This window comes from Artibeus jamaicensis, unplaced genomic scaffold (genome assembly GCF_021234435.1).
Source record: "Artibeus jamaicensis isolate MK-2021 breed Jamaican fruit bat unplaced genomic scaffold, CSHL_Jam_final contig_464, whole genome shotgun sequence".
NCBI classification, from domain to species: Eukaryota; Metazoa; Chordata; class Mammalia; order Chiroptera; family Phyllostomidae; genus Artibeus; species Artibeus jamaicensis.
Window position 1 is genome coordinate 8333169 of NW_026521842.1, and position 22907 is coordinate 8356075.

The window sequence follows — 22907 nt, forward strand, 5'->3', positions numbered from 1 at the left end:
TTCCCCAATCTGGCAAAGGAAATAGACTTCCAGGAAATCCAAGAAGCTCAGAGAGTCCCAAAAATTTGGACCCAAGAAGGAACACACCAAGGCACATCATCATTACATTAGCCAAGATGAAAATGAAAGAGAGAATTCTAGAAGCAGCAAGAGATAAGGGGACAGTCACCTACAAAGGAGTTCCCATCAGACTGTCAGCTGATTTCTCAAAAGAGACCTTGCAGGCAAGAAGGGGCTGGAAAGAAGTATTCCAAGTCATGAAATCCAAAGACCTACATCCAAGATTGATCTATCCAGCAAAGCTTTCATTTAGAAGGGAAGGACAGATAAAGTGCTTCTCAGATAAGATCAAATTCAAGGAGTTCATCATCACCAAGCCCTTATTATATTAAAGGGACTTACCTAAGAAAAAGAAGATAAAAAAGATGAACAGTGAAAGGACAGCAAACTCACAATTACTAAGAACCACACCTAAAAAAAAAAACTAAGAGGACAGCTAGATCAGGAGCAGAACCATAGAAATGAAGATCACATGGAGGGTTAGCAACAGGGGAGTGGGAGAAGGAAGGAGAAGGTACAGAAAATAAGTAGCATAGACGGTACATAGAAAATAGATAGGGGGAGGGCAAGAATAGTATGGGAAATATAGAATCTAAAGAACTTGAGTCACGTGGTCATAAACTAAAGGGGGGAATGGTGGGGGAGGGGTGTGCAGGGTGGAGGGGTATGCAGGGTGGAGGAAAATGAAGGGGGGAAATAGAACTGTAATGGCATAGTCAATAAAATATATTTAAAAATAAATAAATTCCCTTAGAGGCAGAATATGGTTATCAATGCTATGAAAAATTATACAGAAATAGAGTTTGTATTGTTCACCAGATCAAACATCAAGCATTCTCAGCTTAACAGCAAGTTCATTTCCAATTTTACTATTTTGGGTCATATTTAATAACAAATGTATTTTGTATTTTTATTTTATTTTTTAAAAGATTTTATTTGTTTTTAGAGTGAGGAGAAGGGAGGAAGAAAGAGAGGGAAAGAAACATTGACGTACGAGAGGAACATCAATCTGTTACCTCACATGTGCCTGACCACAATCTTGGCCCACAGCTCCGGCATGTGCTCTGTTTAGGAATCTAACCATTGACCTTTTTTTGTGTGGATTGAGCACCTGGCTGGTGCTCATTCCACAGAGCCACACCAGCCAGGGCTGTACTTTTATTTTAAAAGTTTTAGTTTTTACTTGTTTTCATCTGATGGAATGAATAAACAGCGTACATAATTTTGCTTTCCTCCTTTTATTGTCATGAATATCCAGCTCACTCATGGCTGCTGGGCAGTGGATAAACCCACTGAGTAGAGTCTTCCTAACTCAATCCTTAAAGTCACAGTGCTGGAGGACAATGATCACTTTGCCCAGTACCACTACCTGGTGACAGTCTACACTGGGCACCGGAGAGGGGCAGCTACTTCCTCGAAGGTACCTAACCATACAAGATCCCCAAGTCAGTTAGCATGAACCACCCAGCAAAGTGCTTGCCAGTTCATTGTTGAGTTATTTTAGCACAGTGGGTTTGGTGCTATAGTGTTTTTTAATTTCTTGCTTTTTGCTTTTTTTTTTAAATAGGAAAGAATCCTTTTGTCAAACAGCATATCACCCTAAACCCCAATATTTAAAAAGAAAAAGAAGGTGTTAATGGAGAGTTGGGGCCTAGCATAGTGCCACTTGTCATCTCTCTTATCCCTATCAGAAGAAACTCAGTTAGATGATTACCCGCATCAATTTCGCTCACATGTGAAGAACAGTTAGTAAACTGATCAGTAAATAAAGGAAAAGTAGAATTTACAAGAGAGGTGAGAAAGGAAAGAGAAAAAATGCCCACCATTTGAAAACGAGTCTTAATTTACATTTTTTAGGTAAACCAATTAGCTGGCATCTAGCTAACAGGTTGAACTGAGCCATCTGTCCTTGAATGGGCTGACGATAGGTAGTAGAGAAACGATTTCACTTATTTGTGTGTTCTCTGAAATCCTTGAACATTTAGCTGTGGGGCATACAGCAGGTTGTGTCCATAAGGCCTCGGCATCTTCAGTTAAGTCTGCCCTGCACCATGTCCCGCATCAGAATGCATATTCCTTGCAGCAACCTCCACGGTTCCTTTACTGAAACTGAGGGCTCCACGGAACACAGTTTAAGAAGCACTGGCATTCTGTATATTGTCCTAAAAAAAAACTCCACTGTTTTTTAAAAAATGACATTAGGCTTTATTAGAGCAGAGCATTTATCGGTTTACTTTCTTATTTTTTAATCTTGTTATTTTTATTTATGTACATATTTGTGTTATTTTTAGAAGTTCCTTTAACTTATTGCTATGTGTTAGGTCTTCAACCAGGTCTCAAAAATGGAGTAAGTACCAATAACTACTTATTAAATAAATGTAGGAATCAATTTCATCCATCTAATGAAACAGCCATCTCACTTCTGTTTGACACTGAAGAGTTACCCTTAACCGAAAGTGAAACCTGTGATGCACAGGCCATTTCTCTTCATGGAGAGTTGTCACATTTCAATCTGATATTGTTTTAGTTTGATTTCTCCGAGCACAGTGGTTCTTGACACGGGGCGATGCTGCCCTGGGCAGACAGGTGGTAATACTGGAGGCATTTTTGGTTGTTAGCAATTTGGGAGATGCTACTAGTATCTAGTGGGTAGAGGCCACGGATGCTGCTAAACATCATACAAGGCACAGAACAGCCCCCAAAGCAAGGAATTATCCAGCCTAGAATGTCTGTCGTGGAGAAATCCTCTTGTAGAAGCAGACTCTGAAACCAGGAATCAAGTATAAGTAGTTGACTTGAGAGGGAATCCTCGGATACCCCAGCAGGGAAATGGGAAGCAGACAGAGAAGGACAGAAACTAACAAAGAGTGTATTATTAACCTGTTACATTTCTGGGAAACGGAACCTAAGCCCATTTAGGGACGCCGGAAAACAGTAAGAAATGTGGGCTTCAGCGTCATCCCAACAGAGGGCCGAGGGAGCTGGGGTACCTATGCACCAATCCCATCAGTCACGGATGGAGGCTGACTTGCAGGGGCCATTCATTATCTGGCACTTTCTGGCCTGCTACTCTAACAGCCAACAGAACGACTGGGGAGAGACCCAGCTGCCAGCAGTTGCATGTGAGCTCAGGGAGTGCTGCAGTGATGACGCTAAGTGTTGTCAGCGTCATCAGTAGCATTTACTGCAGCTCTTTTTAGCTCAGAAGGTCATGCCCATTAGCATCACCTGGATAGCTTCAGAAAAACACAGACTCTGGGTCTCTGTACCAATATTCTTACCTGGTAGGTGTGGAGCAGGAACTGGGAATATGTATTTTCAACATAGTGGGCCCTCACTCATTCATGTCTCAGTGCCAGGCCCTGTGGCAGACACTGGGAACATAACTGGTAGGGGGGAAACCAGCTCCTGCTCTATAGTCCATTATAAATAAATATACGGGAAGTTTGAAAAGGCCACCAGGAAGCATTTTATGAGTAAAACTCATCTTGAAGTCATGAATACAGACAGTGTCACCCCAAATCTTCATACAACTAAAAAATAACCAGACAGGTCTAAGAGAGGAGGAAAGGAGAGGGGGAAAGTGCTATGCTTTGTTGATTTTCTTTGGGTTTTCAGGGGGCAGTTCCAATGAAATACAACCAGGGGGCTTGGTTACCATGTGGCATTGGTCACTCCTCATCTTTGGATTTCAGGTGACTATAACCCTATATGGTCTGGATGGAGAGAGCAAGCTCACCACCTGTCAGACCCTGACATCCTGGTTTTTGAATGAGGAGGAGTGGATGTCTTCTTACTCTCCACCTTGTTCCCTCTGGGAGAACTGAGGAGCCTGCGGCTGTGGCATGACAATTCAGGGGACCAGCCATCCTGGTGAGTCAACCTACTGTTGTGGTGAGTCAAACCACAACAACCTACTAAGCCCTAAGCTAGGGCTGGGCACTGTGCATTTGCTGCCCTACTGATCCTCACATGCCTCTGAAAGACACATAGAATGGATCCCTATTTCACAGATAAGAAAACTGAGGGTCAGAGAGGACCACCAGTCACAAGTTGAATTAGTATCTAGGAGAGAAACTATAAGTTGCAGCCCTGGGGTCCAGTGTAGTCCACCCTTGGCACTTTTGCAGCATCAATCTATCATTTAACTCCTTGTTTCATTATGTGTAAAAGGAGGACAAGTGCCTATCATGAAGAAAAACACTGCCTCAATAAGAGGAGACTAAAAGAGACACTGAGCTGATTCTCTGGTAGAAGAAGGTGCTGCTGCTGAACAATAAGCTAAGGTTGTCTTCACAACGACTCTCAGGGACAAGTACTGTTATCTTCGTTTAGGTGGGAAACTCTAAGCTCAAAGAAGATGAGCGACTTGTGCAAAGTCACACAACTGGCAAACTCAGAGCAAAGACTCCTCCCCATTCTGCTGAGGTCAAAGCTAGTGACCCAGATGAGTGGTTTCCAGCCTTAGCACCCATCAGCAGCTGGCAGCTTTAGAAAAACACAGCATTTATAGTGATGTCTTTGATTTACCTAAGGGATTAAACATTAATACTTTAAGTGCCTCAGCTGCAGGGTGGTTTGAAGCAGACTCTGAGTTGGAGTTGAGCATGCAGGGTGTTTATCAAGGAGTATCTGGGGTCAGCCTCTAGGAAGGGAGAGAAGGAAGCAGGATGAGCACAGGGAAAAGTTTCAATGCAGCCCAATAACAGCCCAACAGCTCGGTTGACCCCCACCCCCCGCCTAGGGAGCTCTAAAGCTATCCCAAGTTGGGCTGAGATGCCCAGATCTTGGTCATGCCCACACACTGCACCCACCAGTCACTGGATGTCAGGCTCCCCAGGAGGGTGTGTGACCTCAGAAGATGTGGTTCTGGCATGCCTGACAGGGCTGTCCTCCCAGAAATGAGAAAATGCATGTTAAGAGCCTCCTGGTATAATCCCCATTATGCAGTAAGTGCTCAATAGAGAGCAGCTACTGATATCATTACCATTCTTATTGGCTGTAAGGCAACAGGGGAATTGGCTGCTTCTGGATCTGCCATCCAAGCAGAGGCAAGATGATTTCATTTCTTCCCCAGGTTTCAAACACCTAACTCGAAGTTCTGAGTCCCAGATAGATGGTAGGCTCACTCTCTGGGTAGAAGCCTGCGGGAGGACCCAATTTTGTCTACCTGTGTCTGCACCTCCCTGAACACACACATTTAGACAACTTTGCTTTCCTCACTTGTATCAGGATGCTGGCCCTGCACTTGCTGCCCCATGTCGAGGGTAAAGGTTTCAGAATATACCCTCTTGCAGCAAATCTGTGAAAACATGGCAGCCTTCAACAGCTGGGCTCCCCACATGAGGCCGAATTTACCCACTGATCAGGGCATTTTGATCAAGGCACCAAGAACAGTGCAGAAAAAAGAGCTCTCTTTATAAGAGCTCTTGTTCTTGGGCTCAGGTTTGCAGAGGTATTACCTTTGTGGTGTCCAAAGAAGTCTTATCCCCCGACCTTGTCCTCAGAAGTGTGGGTCCTTTCTCCAAGTACGTAAGCTGGGTGCTGGCGCATGACCTGGTGATGGACCGGAAGTGGTGTTTCCTCTGCAACTCATGGCTGTCCATCGAAGTCGGAGACCGTGTCCTTGACAAAGTATTTCCAGTAGCCACTGAGAGGGACAGGAAACAATTTAGGTACTTTTTTTTTTTTCATTTTAAGCAAATGCTCTTTACTTTTTCTTTCATTTCTAGGGAAGTTGCATTACAATCCAGTCACAGCCGAATAAAAACACATTTCAGCTATCAGGACTGGGTACATTTGAGCGTGTGACATTAATACCCAATCAGTTTTTCTTGTTGGGACTGAAAGGCCCTGGAGGGACATGGACCCTCCAAGACAGAATCTTCAAGGTGGTGAAAATGGTTGGAATGGTTATGCATATTTCCTTTTGAATGCCACAGAATAATATTTTCATATGCGTGAACAGTCCGATTTGAATGGTGATTCAATGTCTGGTCATTTGCAGTTTCTTCTTCATGTTATTTTACACTAGTTGGATTTTTCAGCACTTGTCTAACTTGGCTTTACTTCCTTCCACGTCTGTCTCCAAACACATACAAGCAAGTACAAATGTACATACACACATAACACCATAGATTATTGTTTATTTTATCTCCTTTAAAATATATTGCTTTTTCCCTTTAATGATATAATATGAATATCCTTCCAAAAGAGCATGTTAAGATCAATTTTTTCCTTATTGGCTACATAATGTTCCATAGAATAAATGTCCCATAACTTATTTAACCATTCTCTTATGAATGAACATTAAGTCTGTTTCCAATATTTAAAAATCAAGAGACTTCACTGAAAAAATGGCAAGTATGGAAATGCTGAGCCCGTATTCCTACACGACACCAAAATGCTGACACCGACTAACCAGCCTTCCTCTTACAGAGACCGTATGCTCTCCAGTTTACCGGAGTCCTCACCATTCCCTATTACGTGACTTCTAACCCACTTGACTCATTTACTTGATTTATTTACATCTCTCTGGGCCCCCTTAAGCATTTAAATTTGTGACCTCTACTTTAAATGACTTTTGAGGTAGGTTTTAAAAAATCTGTTTCCAGTGCATTTACTAAATCTACTTTTCCTCCCAGCTGCCACTGTGAGCAGCAGCTCAACCTCCAAGGGAGAAAAAGTCTGAATCAGAGAGACTTGGACCCCAAGAGATATAACAAAGACATGAAACGGACTGCAAAGTCCCATATGCCCACTATTGACTTGCTGCATGACCTTGGATAAGTCCCTCAGATTAAAGAGAATGTGGTGTCATTTTCAGGGGCTCTGTCTTATCAATTTTTATTCTCTTAAACTGAGTCTGAACCCAGGCCCTGGAATTTTTCACCACTATTTTTTGCTGCTCTAATTATAACAAATTTAGTATCGTAGTTATGTAGTTATGTTATTACATTAAAACTATAACAAAAGTAATCATTGCTAACACTGATGAACACTCACCTATATACCAGCTACTCTGCCAAATGCTTTCCAAAAATTATGACTTTTAATTCTTTCAACAGTCTGGTGAGGCAGGTTCTATTATTACCTCCATCTTACAGATGAGTAAATTGAGGTGCAAGGAGTAAAGTGACTTGCCTGAGGTCACACAGCTGGTAAGAGGGCAGTCTACGATCCCACTCTGTCCAAAGTCCCCATCATTAACTCTAAGTAATTCTGCCGTGAGGCTGTACTTCTTTTACAACAGAAAATAGATAATAAATCTTAGAAACAAAGATTGTTCCAAAGAGAGCAGTCTTCTCACATTCCCATCTCCTTACATGCCCGTCCCTCACTTCCTGCCTGTCCACAGACACCTGTTTTTCATGAAGACCTCATGAAGACCTCCATGGGCTTCCAGGATGAGCACATTTGGTATTCTGTCTTCAGCTGCTCAGCCCGGAGCAACTTCACCCGCATCCAGAGGGTGTCCGCTGCTTCTCCCTGCTCCTCTGCACCATGCTGACCAGCATCATGTTCTGGGGTGTTCCCAAGGACCCAGCTGAGCAAAAAATGAGCTTGGGTAATTCCCACCGTCATGGCAATTAGGGCTAGTGGCTGGTGGACCTGAGCTGTCACTTCCCAGAAATGCCATGCAATTCCAGAGCTCCCAAGACCACTCTAGTCCACAGCCATACCACCCTGAACGTGCCCAATCTCATCTGATCTCGGAAGCTAAGCAGGGTCGGGCCTGGTTAGTACTTGGATGGGAGCCAAGACCACTCTTGGTTTCAGTAATTCACTAGAACGGCTCACAGAAGTCAGGAACACCATTATACTTGTACTTATTACAGAGAAAAAAATACAGATTAGACCAGGAAAGGGAAGAGGTACATGGGGCAGGGTCCAGGAAGGACCACCTGTGGAGCTTCTAGTTGTCTCCTCCCAGTGGAATGGTGGACAGTGCTCACTCCTGATAATGATGTACAACGATACGCACAGAGTACTGCCACCCAGGATGCTCACCCAGGCCCTGGTGTCCAGAGTTTTTATCGGGGCTTGCTCACATACACGTGATTGACCCCCTGCGACAGCTGATCCAAGCCTCCAGCCCCAGCAGAGGTGGAGGTAATACCATGTGGCCAAGGTCTCCACCATAAATCACACTGTTAGCTTAGACTATACAGTGTGGCCCAATATTCCCTATAAACAAAGCTGTACCTTCAAGGCAGGACACCCCAGGGGCTTAGAGGCCACTTCTCAGGAGCCTCTTATGGGCTAGACCTCCCTTTGGGCAAGATTGATCCTTAATGCACAGCCACTTCCATTGACCCTTTTCCTCTCTCTGCCCCAGGTAAAACTGAATTCACTTGGCAGGAAGTGGTGATTGGACTGGAGAGCTCTCTCCTCAAGTTCCCCCATCAACCTCCTGATTATTCAGATCTTTCGAAACACCCGTCCTCGGGTGACTAAGGAGCAGAACACTGGGAAATGGGACAGAAGGTCTCCCAGCCCAGCTCCCTCACCACGGCCCATGGAGGATGGCCTTCTGATACCTGAAACAGTGTCCAAAGTATGTCTTCAACCTTGGTGGTATGGAAGGTGCTGAGGCCTGGGCAGAAGTGGGGTGAGGACTAAGGCTTGGGGCCTGACAACCCCATGTTGTCTCACAGCAACAGTCATCAAGATTTATCGGCTGCACACACACACCTGCATACACACAAGTGCACCTACACATGTATGCATATACACATAACACAGAAACATATGCACCTACAAACATGTACTTCATACAGATATACAGAGTGACACACACATGTACACACATCCACACAGAAGCAGGCACACATATAAATTTACAAATGTTTACACATGTATACACACACAAACACCTACTACACACATGCATACATGCACACTTTTGAGGTGCCTACTACATACAAAATGTTATACCTTTATTATAGATCACAGACTGAAAGCCTGTAGAAGGAATTGCACTCATGCACACAATAAGCATTTGTTGAGCACCTATTATGTGTTACAGTCTGAGGATTATAGTCTGAATGCGTTAGTTCAAATCCTAGGAAAGGGATTTTATAAGTGACAGATGGAAGCTCAGGATGGTCCAACATCAGGTCTCAGTGGGCAGAGCTGGGACTCAAACCCAGATTATCCAGTCCCAAGGTGAATGCTATTGACCGCTTGGCTGGGCCCCTTACTTATAGCTTATACCCCCTTACCCTACCTGGTTTGATTTGCAGGATATGTGGAGACTTGTTAGATCCCTGTTTAAAGCCTTAAAGGTGCCATCCCCTGCCTTGGGCTGGGACCTGATGGACATCAAGCAACTTCTGGCTTTGCTGGAAGGACTTGGCTCTAGCCAAGCTACCCAGCCAGGGCCAAATGAAGTTTTCATAACATGTATATCACCTGTTTACATGGGAGAAACGCAGCAAAACTAAGTAACTCACCAAAATGGCAGAAGCCATCACTTTAAATACCACCTTCAGCTTAAGGCAAAAGATGTTCTGGGTGGGGTGTCAGCTATGGGGGGCTACGAGGAAAAGCACAGTAAACAATAGTAATATTGTTATGCAGATTTAAGTCCTTCCTTCTCCAGTGATAAGTTTCTAGAGATTTATATACCCATGTGTTCCTGGTACAGTGAGAAAAACACCCTTACAAATGGAGATTTTCCTTAACTTCTACTTGATTTCAAGAGCTTCTCCCTCATCTGCTCGCTCTTAAAAAATAATCACCTAAAATAATAAATATCCCCAAAGAAGTGTATTTTGGGGGTGGCAAACTCTGGCCCTTTATTTGAGTACAGATAGGCTATTGATGGCATTAAGAAACTATTCTTAATTTTGTTAAGTGTGACGACAGCACTGGAATTCAGTAAGAAAATGACCATTATTGAGAAATATTCTGAAGTAATGAGGGATGATTTTATATATATCTGGAGTTTAATTTTAAATAGCCCAGTTTTTTAAAAAAGGTGGGGCTATAAGAAATAAATATGACAAGGTGGCAATGGTTGCTAAAACTAGTTAATGGGAATTCCTTGTGCTTGCTAATTTTGTATGGAGGAATTTTCATAATAAAAACTTCAAAAAATTATGTAGCACCGGCCTTCTAGGCTTTCCTTGAGAAGGAATGGAGCAAATCTGTGTAAAGCACTTCACATGGGGACTGGCTCAGTAGAATACACATAGCGTTAACCTAAAAATCAAAAGCTAAAGTGAAAGGTAACAAGCCTTTATTTGAGATCCAAAACAAATAGTTCAGGAAGCACCGATTTAGGCAGAAACCCAGTGTTCCCATTAGGAGGTGAAGGCAAGGGGAATGTATGAAAAAGGGAAGGGGAACTATTACATGAAAAGAAGAAATATCCATGGGTGTTAATAAGCTAAGAAAGGCATTTTTGTAGCTGCAGATAAACTAACATAGTGATGCCAATTCTAAAGAATGTCTTTAATTTTCATGCCAGTAGTCTTGAAGTCTGCTCTTCTGTCTGTTTTGCAAACAGTTGTTTGTAATATGATGCTGCTTTACTTTAGGCCCAGGGCAAAGGTTATTTTGTCCTCTTTTAACATTCCGAAGGCTCGAGGAGTAGGATGTGCAAGGCAGTTCCTCTGGGATGGCCACTCTAACTCAGTTTGGAAGTGGCTCGGTTTATAGATTAAACTGATAAGAACATACCACACTTGGTCTTAACCAGAAGGCTAAGAAGTGGTGGGGTTTATATTACTTTTTACAATATGTATACAGAATAGAACATAGAATAACCCTTTGAAATGGGTACAAGATATAGAGGAGGAATTTGAGGATCCAAGAGGTTAAGGAGCTTGGCCAAGGTGAACTAGCTTGGTCAAGGTCCCTCAGCTGATGGGCTGGAGTGGGATTTGAACTGATTCTAGACTATATCCCCTTTCCATTATGGCTCTCCGAGAGCAAGCAAGCCCCCTCGGGGCCTTCCCTGGTGGTGTGTCCTGGTGGGCTGGCTTCTGGTGGCAGCTACCTGTGGTGTGGCAGCCTTCCTCACCATGCTATACGGCGTGCACTATGGACGGACCGGCTCTCTCAAGTGGTTCATCCCCATGGCCATCTCCTTTGTGGAGAGTGTGTTTGTCACCCAGCCTCTGAAGGTCAGGACCTGTATGTGGCTGCCCTTGCCCCCTCTGTCCTTACTTTCTCTCCTGCCAGATGCCCTGTCCTTACGTTAGCTGTTCATTCATCTATCCATTCAACACACATGGTATGCCATCTCTGTGCAGGTCCCAGGGCAGGGGCAATAATGAACATAATGACCATGACGACTCAAGCCCTTCGACACTTACTCTGGGCCAGGCTTGGTGGTTTTATGAGATGCTGGCATTTCAACATCATACTCACACTCAGGAAGAACCCTGCCTCCATTTTATAGATGAGTAAATCTGAAGTTAAGAAGTTAAGGTCATAAACATCCTGCCCTAGACTACACTTGTGAATAGAAATAATACAAAATTTCCTCAATCCAAAGATGGTTTTAATTGTCAAACAGACCAGCAATTTATTGGAACTTGACATTTAGATAAAAACTCCCAGTCACTAAATGTGTACAACAATTGGAAGATACACTCCTATTTCTGAAATGTAATTACTGTTGGAGTGGGAGAAATACTGAGCCCTAGCCTGGAGATCTGGGTCACAGCTTTCCTTAGGAAAAAAAAACCAGCTGGTAGGAATACTGTGTCTGGGGTGGGGTGCCAGGAGTGGGGAAGCTGCATAAAGGAGGGACGTTTTTGGTGAATCTTTAAGTCTATGAGACTCACCAAATCCCCTACCCTCATTCTACCCTTTGGTCCTCTGTCCTGTCCTGAACAGCCTTTTTCAGAAGACTTCAGCACTTCCTGACACCTCCCACAACCTAGTCTAAGAATTTTAGGAACAGAGTGCTGGGCTTTTTTGTTCCCAACCAAGCCATAAAATCCAATTATACTTGTATACTGTAGGTACTATGGGGAAGGAAGAAAACTTATGTCTACCCTCAAGGTTCTTTCAGGTGGTCTAATAGTTAAATCTACATGAGGTAGACTGACACAGAAAATAACCAATTTAATACATATATATGCATGGGAACCTGGTATACATTGAAGGAGTCAGGGAACCAACATACACGAGAGAGGTACAAAGGCAGAAAAGGAAAATGAGGTATACAAGACATTCCGAGCTGAGGATCATCTTGGTGCTTCAGAGGGGAGGAAGGTCATTGCAGAAAGATGAGCAGATGTTCAGTAATTAGAAGTTTACCCTGCCTTACAAGTAGGTCATAAAAATTTATTTCCAGTAATAACTCTTATTATGAGCAAGGCCCCTAACTTAAATTATTTAAGAAAGAGGTAAAATTTTATCATGAGTTTGCAGGGTCTTGATTCCCTCAGTTCGAAATAATTTACATGCCAAAGAGAATTACTGGAGGCCTGTTCTGAACCCTTACAGCAGAGGTAGTAAAAGAAAGCTAATCACTTCGTATAGGAAGAAAGGGAGGGAGGATGGAAGAGTAACTTGACCACACTGGAGGTGCAAGCCAGGTGCACGCAAGCCCTGGCCCTCACCCTTCATAAACATGTCCCCTCTCTGCAGAGGAGGGCTGACCTCCTGACCTCACCTGACCTCCCCAGAATGTGGCTCCTGTGCCTGGGACACAGATGTGGCCTCAATCCAGCCCCATCTCAGACTGGGAGTTGATACAGAGTTTTCGACTTGCGTTTGGGGTTCACAGTGGGTATTTTTCTACGTGCTGGGGTTTGCTGCTTTCTTTGCACTGGTTTTAAAGAGTGTGGAGGACGAAGAGGAGCTTATGGCCCCTCTCCTGGGACATCTGTCCAGCCCAGGTAATGGTGCACAAGTGGAGGCAGGGACTGGGAATCTGATAAAGCTGAGAAAGCCTTGGAGAGCCCAGCCACTGGGGTGGGTGGTCCTGGCCTCAGACCTTTGCTCCCCATCAAGACTTCTCCCCTGACTGGTGAACTATCCCCAAACCATCCAGAAAGAAGTGACTCCTTCATTGTCTCTTGAACTATCTTATTCCTTCTTTACCTGGGCCTTTCTCTCTGATACCTAAGCATGATAAGAGGCACCTGAGGGCCATGCTCTGTGTTTGCTGTCATTCTCTGTGTAATCCCAATCAAAAGGCTTTCTTCTGTGAAGCCCAGGTCCTGGGTCTTTAGAATGAAGACCAAAAGGGGAAAAAAAAAAAAAAGGAATGAGCTTGTGGGCGGGCTACACAGTCATGGCAAGTTCAAGTTCTAGGACAAGGGTCTGCAAACTATATATAACCAGGGGACCAAATCCAGCCCACCACTTATTTTTGTACATAGTTTTACTAAAATCTAGTCAAGATGAGCCCTGTTGCAGAAACCCACTGACCATCCCCCTCCCCCCAAGCAGATCTCTCACTGCCCAACCATAACTCCTGAGGGTGCCAACAATAAGAGACTTATTAAAACAAAATTGCAAACAGAACAGAACCACATTCTAATAGTCTGTGCAGAGAACTTGACCTTCAGGGAAAATAAAACAGAAACTAGCAAAAGCCCATGTACCTACATCATTATGCGGTATAGTTATCACCTCCACACCAGCCTGTATTCTTCCACTCTAAATTAGGGTTTTGGTTTTGCAGATCCTAAGGTCCATTAAAATCTTCCCAAGACAAGAGTAATTTTTCTCCAAGGAGAGGCTGGCCTCCAGATTAATGAAATATTCATTAAGTCATTCCTTTGGCAATTATTCAGGAAGCACTTGCTGTGTGCTAAGCAGTGTGATGGCCTGGGGAGATAATTTACATAAAGTCTACTTTAATGTATAATTCATTGATTTTAGTAATTTATAGAATTGTGCAGCTATCACCATAGTTCAGATTTAGAATAACTTCATCACCCCGTAAGGTCCCTCTCGCCCATTTGAAGTCAACCCCTACTCCCGCCCCAGCCCCAGGCAACATGGCACTGACTACTGCCCTCCTTTGGAATGAACAGCCCATTTGGGGAGACACATTAAATAATTAAATGCATAAGTAGACACATATGTGAATTGTGATGGGAACTGGGCGTGGGGGGGATGGAGAGTACAGACCTCTTGGCTGAGGTGGTACCTAAACTGGCCCTTTGAAGATGGGGGCAGGGAGGGATTGCTCACTGGGAATGTACAAAGGCCCTGAGGTGGGACACAGCTTGTCATTTTATAACAATAAAATGACAATGTGGCCAAAGCTTGGGAAAATGAGGGGAGAATCGTTCAAGAGGAGGGCAGATAGGTGAATGGGGAGCAAGTCACGCAGGACCTTGTAGGACCAATGCTGGGGCCTTGAAGTGTTTTAAATAGGAGAGCAGCATGGTTCGTTTGTGAGTTTAGAAAGATTACTCTGGCTGCTCTTATAGGTCAGAGGTAGTTTGTCAAAAGTGGAAGTGGGGAGGCCAGTCAGAGGTATTAGGTCAATAGCAGAAGTGGGGAGACCAGTAGGAAGAATATCGCAATGGTCCAGACAAGAGGCGACATGTACTGGCAGTGGAGGTGAACAAAGGGCATGAATCCAAAAGATAGTTGGGTTACTACACCCCTTGCGGAATGGCTAACGTAAAAAACGTGGTAAGACCAAATGCTGACAAGGACGTGGAAAAACTTGAGCATTACATTGCTGGTGGTAATGTAAAATGATACAGCCACTCTGGGAAAGAGTTTGGCAGGTCTTTTCAAATTAAAAAATGGACTTGCCATATGTCCCAGGATTTGCACTCTTGGGCATTTATCCCAGAGAAATGAAGACTTACTTTCACACAGGAATGGATACACAAATGTTCCTAGTAGCTTCATTCGTAATAACCAAAAGATATTTGGCCACTCCTAAGAAGCTATCCAAAAGAAATGAAAATATACATCCACACAAACACCTGTACTTGGATGTTCATAGCAGCATTATTCATATTATCCAAAACTAGAAACAATCTAAATATCCATCAATGGGTGAACAGAAAACCCCTAAGTACATCTATACAATGAAATACTACTCAACAATAAAAAGGAACGGCTCATACATACAACAATATGGATGAACTCCAAAACATGCTAATTGAAAGATGCCAGGCACAAGAAACTATGTATGTATGATTCCGTTTATGTGAAATAGCGAGAAAAGGAAAACCTATAGAGACAGAGTACATATTAATGGGGCTGAGGGTGGGAATGGAGTGAAAGTGGGGACTAACCTCAGTGGGACGTGAGGGAAGTTTTTGGGGTAATGAAAATGTTCTAAAATTGGGTTGTTCTAAATTCACTACAAATTTACTAAAATCATTGTGTTATAGACTTCCATTCAGTAAATTCATGAGCATTATAACTCAAAAATGTGGTCTGAAAAAGAAGATACTGGGATTAGATGTTAATAGGACTTTAAAATATTAGTTACCCTCATCCTTCCATCCTTTAAAGTTTTGGAAATGTTGGGATCTGTCTTAGAATCCAGAAATGCAAGGAAGACAGCATCCAGGAGTCAGTAACCCTTCGGGGAGGGGAAGGCATTTGTTTTCAGTACCAGGGGGAATTGTCCACATGCAGAAGAAGGGACTGAATTCTGGACACAGGAACAGCATGGGCAGAGCACAGAGGGCTGTGTTCCTCCCCACAGAGGAGTAAGGGTGAGCCTGGCTGCACCTGGCTGCAAATATAGAGCCTGGTTCCACTGCCCATGGGAGTAACTGTCCTTGTGTCCTTGATTTCACAGACCCCTCTTCCTTGTTTCGAGAATGGAGAGACAGCAAAAAGGATGTCTACCAGCCACCTCTGGCCACCAACATCGAGAGGATGAAAACCACTCACCTCAAGGAACAGAAAGCATTTATCCTAGTCAGAGAAATCTTGGGTAGGCAGCAAGATTATCCATGCTTCTCCCCTACATTTAAAATCCTTCAATGGCCCTTCATGGCCCGTAGGATCAAATTCAAACCCCCTATTGTGGCTCTGCCCACACCAGGTCACCTCTCTCGGCCACTTGTGCCCTGAACTCCCGTGACACAGGATTCTACAGTTTCTGGGACATTATGCCCAATCCTGACCCCTGTCCTTTGCCCAGGCTGTTCCATCTAGTCTGTTGGAATGTGCTTATTCAACTTCTCCACCTTTTCTTCTGGTGAAGTCCTCTGAATTCCTTTATTCTCAGCCCAAAGGCTATGTATGTCCTCATAGAGGCTTCCCCGGGCCCTCTGGCCAACAGCTTTCAAGCCTCAATGTGTCTTGGTCTCAGCTCCCCATAACAGACTTGGGTATGTATGGTTGTTTTGGGAGGGGATCCTGGCAAACTTTGGTAGGGAAGGGGAAATCGCAGGGGTAGAGAAGAAAGCCAGTGGAAAGTGGGGTGGCGAGTGGGTTCCATGTGCACAACTGAGGCCCAGTCCTGTGGGGGACCTCCGCAGGAGCATGTAGTACACACCCCACATTTTCATCTACCAGGTCACTGGTGAAGTCTGTTCCTGAGGAGAGTACTGACCTTGCAGCACTCTAGCCTGCCTTCCCACTGGCTGAGCACGATCCTGGCCAGAGCTGAGGACTTGTGCAGGAGAGTAGCATGTACACAATGAAGAGTTCCAAGGGGTGTGGGCAGAGTTGTGAGAAGTCATCCAGGGGACGGGTTTCTATAATGCAGACTCCCAGGCCCAGGGCCCAGAGAGTCTAATTCAGTAAGGTTCCAAATTGCCACATGTTCCTGGTGTCCAGCCTCCTAAACTAAATCTTTGTACCTTCCGGGGTACTTACACCTGTCTTCTACAAAACAGGTGAGCTCCATGAGGGCAGGTAACACACCTGTCATCTTCATCACTCTGTCTTCAGCATCATAATGTGGCAGATGCCCCATTTTCTTAAAAATTCTATTTAAGAAACACTTATATAATATGAACTTGTGCATGCACTGTTTTAAGTGCTTTGTAAATACTAATTCATGACTCCCTCATCATAACCTTGTGTAATAGAATTACTATCCCCCATTTCACAGATGAGGAGAGCGAGACATAGAGGGGTTAAATCACTTGGGAAAGGCACATGAGTAAGAAGTGACAAAGCCAGGATTTGAACTTAGGCAGGAGGTTTGTGGTCTGTGAGCTCTATTTTTTTTCTGCTGCCTCTAGAAAAATCAGTCCCATTGTCACCAGAGGTGCAAATAATTGGCCTACAAAACCTCAATTGTTTCCTGCCCTGCACTTGGTGGGAGTTGGGGAATCTGCCTGACCAGGGGCTGTGCTTCCTTTCCCAGTGTACCTGGACTTCCTGTGGATGTTGCTGCTGATGGCCTATGGGCAGAGGGACCCCGGTGCCTACCACCTCAACAGACACCTCAAGCACAGCTTCACTCAAGGCTATTCAGCTGTCCTGGGCTTCCAGGAGTTCTTCATGTAAGCCAACACCACACTGGTGAGGAACCTGCACAGTCATCATCCAGGTACTGTCCCCTTGCCACAGGATGTGCCAGCCACCTGATGCACCCTTCTTTCTAGGAACAGGTGTAAGTCTCAGTAAACACCAGCCTTACAGAGAACCGATAACCATAGAGCCATATGCTTTAAAGGAGAAACACTCAGAAGACTGTGTGTATACAGAAGGGCCCTATCACTCCCTTGATGCAGAGTGGAGAACTTCCTAAATGAGAAATAACTGAGCATGAATTGGCCAGGGAGAAATGGTGTACCAGGCAGAAGAGACAGAATGAGAAAAGATGAGCCTGAAACACCATGGCACTTTCTTGGAACTACAAAGTGCTGAGTGTGGCTATAAGTAGGAGTTGAATACCAGTGAGCATCAAAGCAGAAGCGAAAAATGAGGGCCAGATCATAAAAGATCTCAAAGTTCTTTTTTTATGCTCAGGGAAATGAGGAGTCATTGAGTCATTACCTCCTACACGAAGGAGTTACACAATCAAACTTGTGGTATAATCAAACTTCCAGAAGGATCATTCTAAAATTGTGGGAGTTGGAGGAGAGGGTGGGTATGTTAGTATGCTGGGGAGAAATAGTGGGACTGATGCCAAGAAGAGGGGTACAAGAGGTGGGGAGACAAGGATAGATGTAGACAACAATGAAGAGGTAGAATTGTTGGCCTTGCTGACCATTAGAATGAAGGCATTGAGGGAAGGGGTACAAATGTTCTCCAGTTTGATGACTGAGTGGTGAGGGTGTCATTACCTAAGAGAAGTGTACAGGAAGTAGACCAGGTCCCGGGTGGAGAGATGGTAATGTAGCCTGTGGTTGGCCATGAACTTCTTTTGGCTGTCTCTACAATGGGTACACTAAAATTTATGTTAGCATCCAGGCCAGGGAGCTTGGAATGTGTTAAAATAATTTTGCTTACTAGATTTACCCACCTATTTTTGGTCATCAGGCTTCATTACTGATGGGAACTCCAAACTGGTTGGCAGTGCCCAGATTCGTCAAGTGAGAGTCTGAGAAAACTCTTGCCCTCTTGCCACATGGTTGCAGACTTCTCTCGATGGGTGCCATGCACCATATTCCCTGGATGTTGAAGACTTGTCAGACTATGGGGAAGGCTGGAATGCCTCCAACCTCAATAGCAGCAATGGCTTTTCCCAGGCCTGGCAGTGCCAGAGCCAGCACCGAGGGTATCCCATCTGGGGCAAACTCACTGTGTACCAGGGAGGAGGTTATGTGGTCCCCTTGGGGACCAATCGCCAAAGTGCAGCAAGGTAAGGCTGACTTGATTCATGCGCAGTCGAGAAAAGCCATTTGCTGGAGTTCCGGTCTGATTGGCTTGTGCAGGCTTCAAAACCGGGCTGAGTCAAGCTCACTCATGTCATTGTGGGGGATTCAGAATCATTTAGGTCTTATTTGCAGGAGCCTGGAATTTGTGCAATCTCAGAGTTGAAAGGAAAGTGCCCCACCAGCATTCTCAGGCCCCGGTGATCTCAGCCTGGTGCCTCTGCTAGAGCCAGTGCAGGTATGAGGTGCTCACACTCATGCAAAGCTGTCCTCTGGCAAGTGAGAAGTGGTTATGGCTTAACCTTACCAAGAATCATGCTGCGTCTAAAGCTTTACCCTAACAGCTAATGAGCTAGCCTGCTACTATTTCATGGATGGTGGCAGAAGACAGGAGTCTCTTGGAGTAGAGACGAAGGACTTTATTACAACAAAAGCAGTAGCAAAGCTTCATGGTGATTTGAGTCAGTTCCCTACCAAAGGCCATGATAGATGCTTGCATGGGCAGTGAGTTGCAGGACCAAAGGGCAACAGTGAGCTTGGAAGCGTTCACAATTTTATAGGCAGAAGCCAGCTGTCTGTCCAAAGAAAGATGCCACCTCATCCCTCAAGGCTGCCCACTGCAACACAGCCCTGAGAAATGGCCTGGGTGAAGCCCAGCCAGCTGGAACACAGAGACACTCAGGGCCCTGAAGACTGCCTCTCCCACACACTCTAGAGTCAGAGAGCTCTAGGTTTGAAACCCTGTCATTACTCCTATTAGCTGAATAGCCCCAGGCAAGTTAGTGGGTCATGTGAACCCCAGTCTGCCATTGTATTATTATAACACTGAGGTTGTTAACGATGGCAGGGTCCCTGCCTACAGCACAGGTAACAAACCCCTAAGACAACTAACTGCAGGGGTCCTCTGAGATTAAGGACAGGCCAAGAAGAGTCTAGGTTAGAAAAAGGTCTTTTTCTGCCATTTGGAATAGCTGATACTCTCTCCCTGCTTCAATGTACCAAGCAAGATGCAGACCCACAGCAGTATGGCATAGTTTAAAATCATTATTGCTCTAAGTAATAAAAGCTATTATTACTATGCATGCGCGCACACACCCACTCCATTTTCTCTTCACAATGATCCTGGTGCTGGTGTTAACACCACTGTAGACGAGGAGGCTGAGGCCTGGAGAAGTTATTCGCTTACGGTCTTTCCACTGCACCAGCAGGTGCATCTCTATGAACTGGCCCCAAGAGGGACATCCCAGCTGCAGCTGCTGCCTGCCCAAGCCCCTGATATTTTATGTGGCTCCTCTAACACCATGGTCCTCAAACTTTAAAAAGCATCATAACCCCTCAAAGGGCTCATCAAAGCACAGATCCCCAGGCCCCACACCCATTGTTTCTGATGCAAGAGGTCAGGGTGGGGACTGAGAACAATCATTTCTAACAAATTTCCAAATGATGCCAATGCTGCCAGTGTGGGGACCCCACTTTGGGAACCTCTACTCTGCAGCCAGGAGACCACTGGTGCCACCACATTGCACCATGGTATGTGAAACTGTGTGACCACTCCCAGGAGTGGCCCCAAAGCCCTGGGAGAAGTTTCAACAGGAAGCCCTGGCCTCCTCCCTGGGGCTAAGGACAGAAATGCCCCTAAATGCCCTTCTTCCCACAGAATTCTCCAATATCTCTTTGACAACACCTGGCTGGACAGCCTGACTAGAGCCATGTTTGTGGAGTTCACTGTCTACAATGTCAACGTCAACCTGTTCTGCATCATCACTCTGACCCTAGAGACCAGCGTCCTGGGTGAGCACCTGCCTGTGAACCCACCTGCAGAGTTCCGGAAGATAAACCCCTTTTCCCTCCCTCTGGGCTAGGGCCTAGCTGTCCTAGTGTTGGAGCTCCAGAGCAAATGGTGGTTTGGGAAATTCAGGGAGGGGGTCTTGGTTCTCCCCGGCCACCCACAGGCAAAGCTTCAGAGTTGCTCCACTCCCCCACCCCGCCCCTTCTCTTGCCATGTCTCCCAAGTTGTCCTAAGAGAACCCGGTTGGGGTCTGAAAGTGGTTCACATCCCTGAGCTTCCTACTCTACTAGTGGTGGGAACTGGCAGTGAGGGGCTAGTAAGGGGGTGATCTGGTAACAACAGATTGTACCAAAGCAATAGATCATTCCTCAATCTATAGTATGAAGTATATTTTACATCATAATTCAACACACAAACCTACACACCTAGGACAGAAGCTTTAAAAATATTTCCTTTAGCTACTTGATACATGGATATTTTTACATCCTATTCTATTCTTTTTCCCCATTCCCCCACCTTTCACTCTCTTTTAATGTTAATAACAATTTATTGAAAACTCTGATGAAAGGTCTCTTCAGCTAATAATCAATTTGCCTAAAACTCAATCACATCTCCTTTAAAAGTTAAACATTTTCAAAATATATATTACTTTTATTTGAAAAAATTGAATTAAACAGGGGAGGAAGAAGAGGGAGAGAAAATATTATTCTTTACCGCCACTAATGTTTGTAGTTTTGTAAAAATGTCAGAACTATGAAAAGGTCTTCCATTATCATTATTATATCACTTTGCATTATCATTCCCCATTGTCAAAAATTCCTTTCTAATTCTTTTCAGGAGCTTATCTGTATCTCTTGTTTTCCTCTCTCTCTCTTTTTTTTTTTTTTTGTCATCTTTTTGGCTTTTTAAGGACTGCTTACACAACTGTCCCCAAACATACCTGATTCCATTATGTGTTTCCACAAATATAAAGTATGGGACAGGTTTCGGGTCTGGTTGATTCAGCATCCACTGAGGTCAGGAAGGACTCAGGTTGTTTGCCTCTCTCCGTTCTGCCATTCTTGGGGTTGGCTTTGTTTTTGTAGGAAGTAGCCTTATTAATCAGATTGTTTTTAATCATTAATAAAAAGTCATTTTAATACAAAATAAGAAAAAACACACAAATGGATGAAAGATGATTCAAAAGATGAGTGAAGTTTAGGCATATTTGTCAATAGATGAATGGATCCTCGGTGAACAGTCTTTAGATGAAATGGCTTTATATGAGCCAGTCTGAAGTAAACTGATGTTAAGTGGGTGAGTGTGCTTTGGTTGGAGGTGACTGAGTGAACAACTGGCAAGCGCCAAATGCAGAGGGAAGGCGGCAGGTTTTCCACTGCTGCTATCTTTGTCCCTTCTGATCTGTCCATTACCTTTGACATCCATTAATAGTCCTCATTCAGTCACTTGGGTCTGTGGGTCTGAAGGACCTTTAATTTCTCTGTTGGCCCTGGCCAGCCTCCAGAAGGGCTTGAGCTTGAACCATCCACCAATGACTTCTGTTTAGAGGCGGTGACTCTGAATGGGAAATCATGGAGTGGGGGAACGGGACAGGGTGGGGGTGGTGGTCAAAGAAATGCACTCTGCTTCCCAGGAACCTTTTTTGCACACTCGGACCTGTGGAGCCTGCACCTGTATCCCTTCACTGATGGCTGGCATCCCTTTGTGGTGGCGGCAGAGGTCATCTACTTCCTGTTCCTCCTCTACTACATGATTGTGCAGGTGAGGAGTGGACAGTAGTTCTGTGGGCAAGGGATGGAGATGGCACCTTGCCTATTCTCTCTCCCTCCTCTACACTCTTCCCTGGGGTGAGGTCTGAAGGAAGGGGAGAAAAATGTTCTGCTTACCTGTTTGTCATGGCAACCTTTGGGGGCCCTTCTGCTGGTTCTAAGGGCTGGTCCTGAGGGCTGGACCATCTCAAAGGAACTGAGGACTCAGAGGGTGGTCCTTCCTGGATGGGGAAGGAAGAGGAGTAAAGCTCCTATTTTTCCTGAACTGTGACCTTCCAAAAATGCTGGAGGTGGAGATTCTCCATAGCTGGGGGTTCTCTGAACTTAGATTGGGTGGGAGGGTTCTAAGTACTTTTGCTCTCACTATGGTCCCTGAGAATTAGGACACATCCCCCTTGCTACCTTTTCCACTATGTTGCACAATGACGGTGCAGATGTTTATATGATGGTGGTCTGAGGATGCTGCAAACACACCCAAAGCATACTAGACGTTCTTTTCCAAAAATGGAAACACATACCTAAAAGGGGCATCTTAGCCACCTGCCCCTATTCCCGGCTCCA

At 44.7% G+C, this 22907-nt stretch overlaps 1 protein-coding gene across 1 annotated transcript in view; it reads left to right on the forward strand.

Moving 5' to 3' along the window:
* Positions 1-22907, forward strand: part of LOC119047016 (polycystic kidney disease protein 1-like 2) — a 78406-nt gene that overhangs the window by 45855 nt on the left and 9644 nt on the right. Inside the window, 15 exon segments of the mRNA XM_053666783.1 lie at positions 1392-1480; positions 3756-3786; positions 3789-3937; positions 5590-5746; positions 7440-7535; positions 7538-7627; positions 8399-8460; positions 8462-8646; positions 10997-11192; positions 12809-12920; positions 15809-15946; positions 17333-17518; positions 18454-18775; positions 20446-20579; positions 22211-22338. Of these exon segments, the coding sequence (XP_053522758.1) occupies positions 1392-1480; positions 3756-3786; positions 3789-3937; positions 5590-5746; positions 7440-7535; positions 7538-7627; positions 8399-8460; positions 8462-8646; positions 10997-11192; positions 12809-12920; positions 15809-15946; positions 17333-17518; positions 18454-18775; positions 20446-20579; positions 22211-22338 (2075 nt within the window).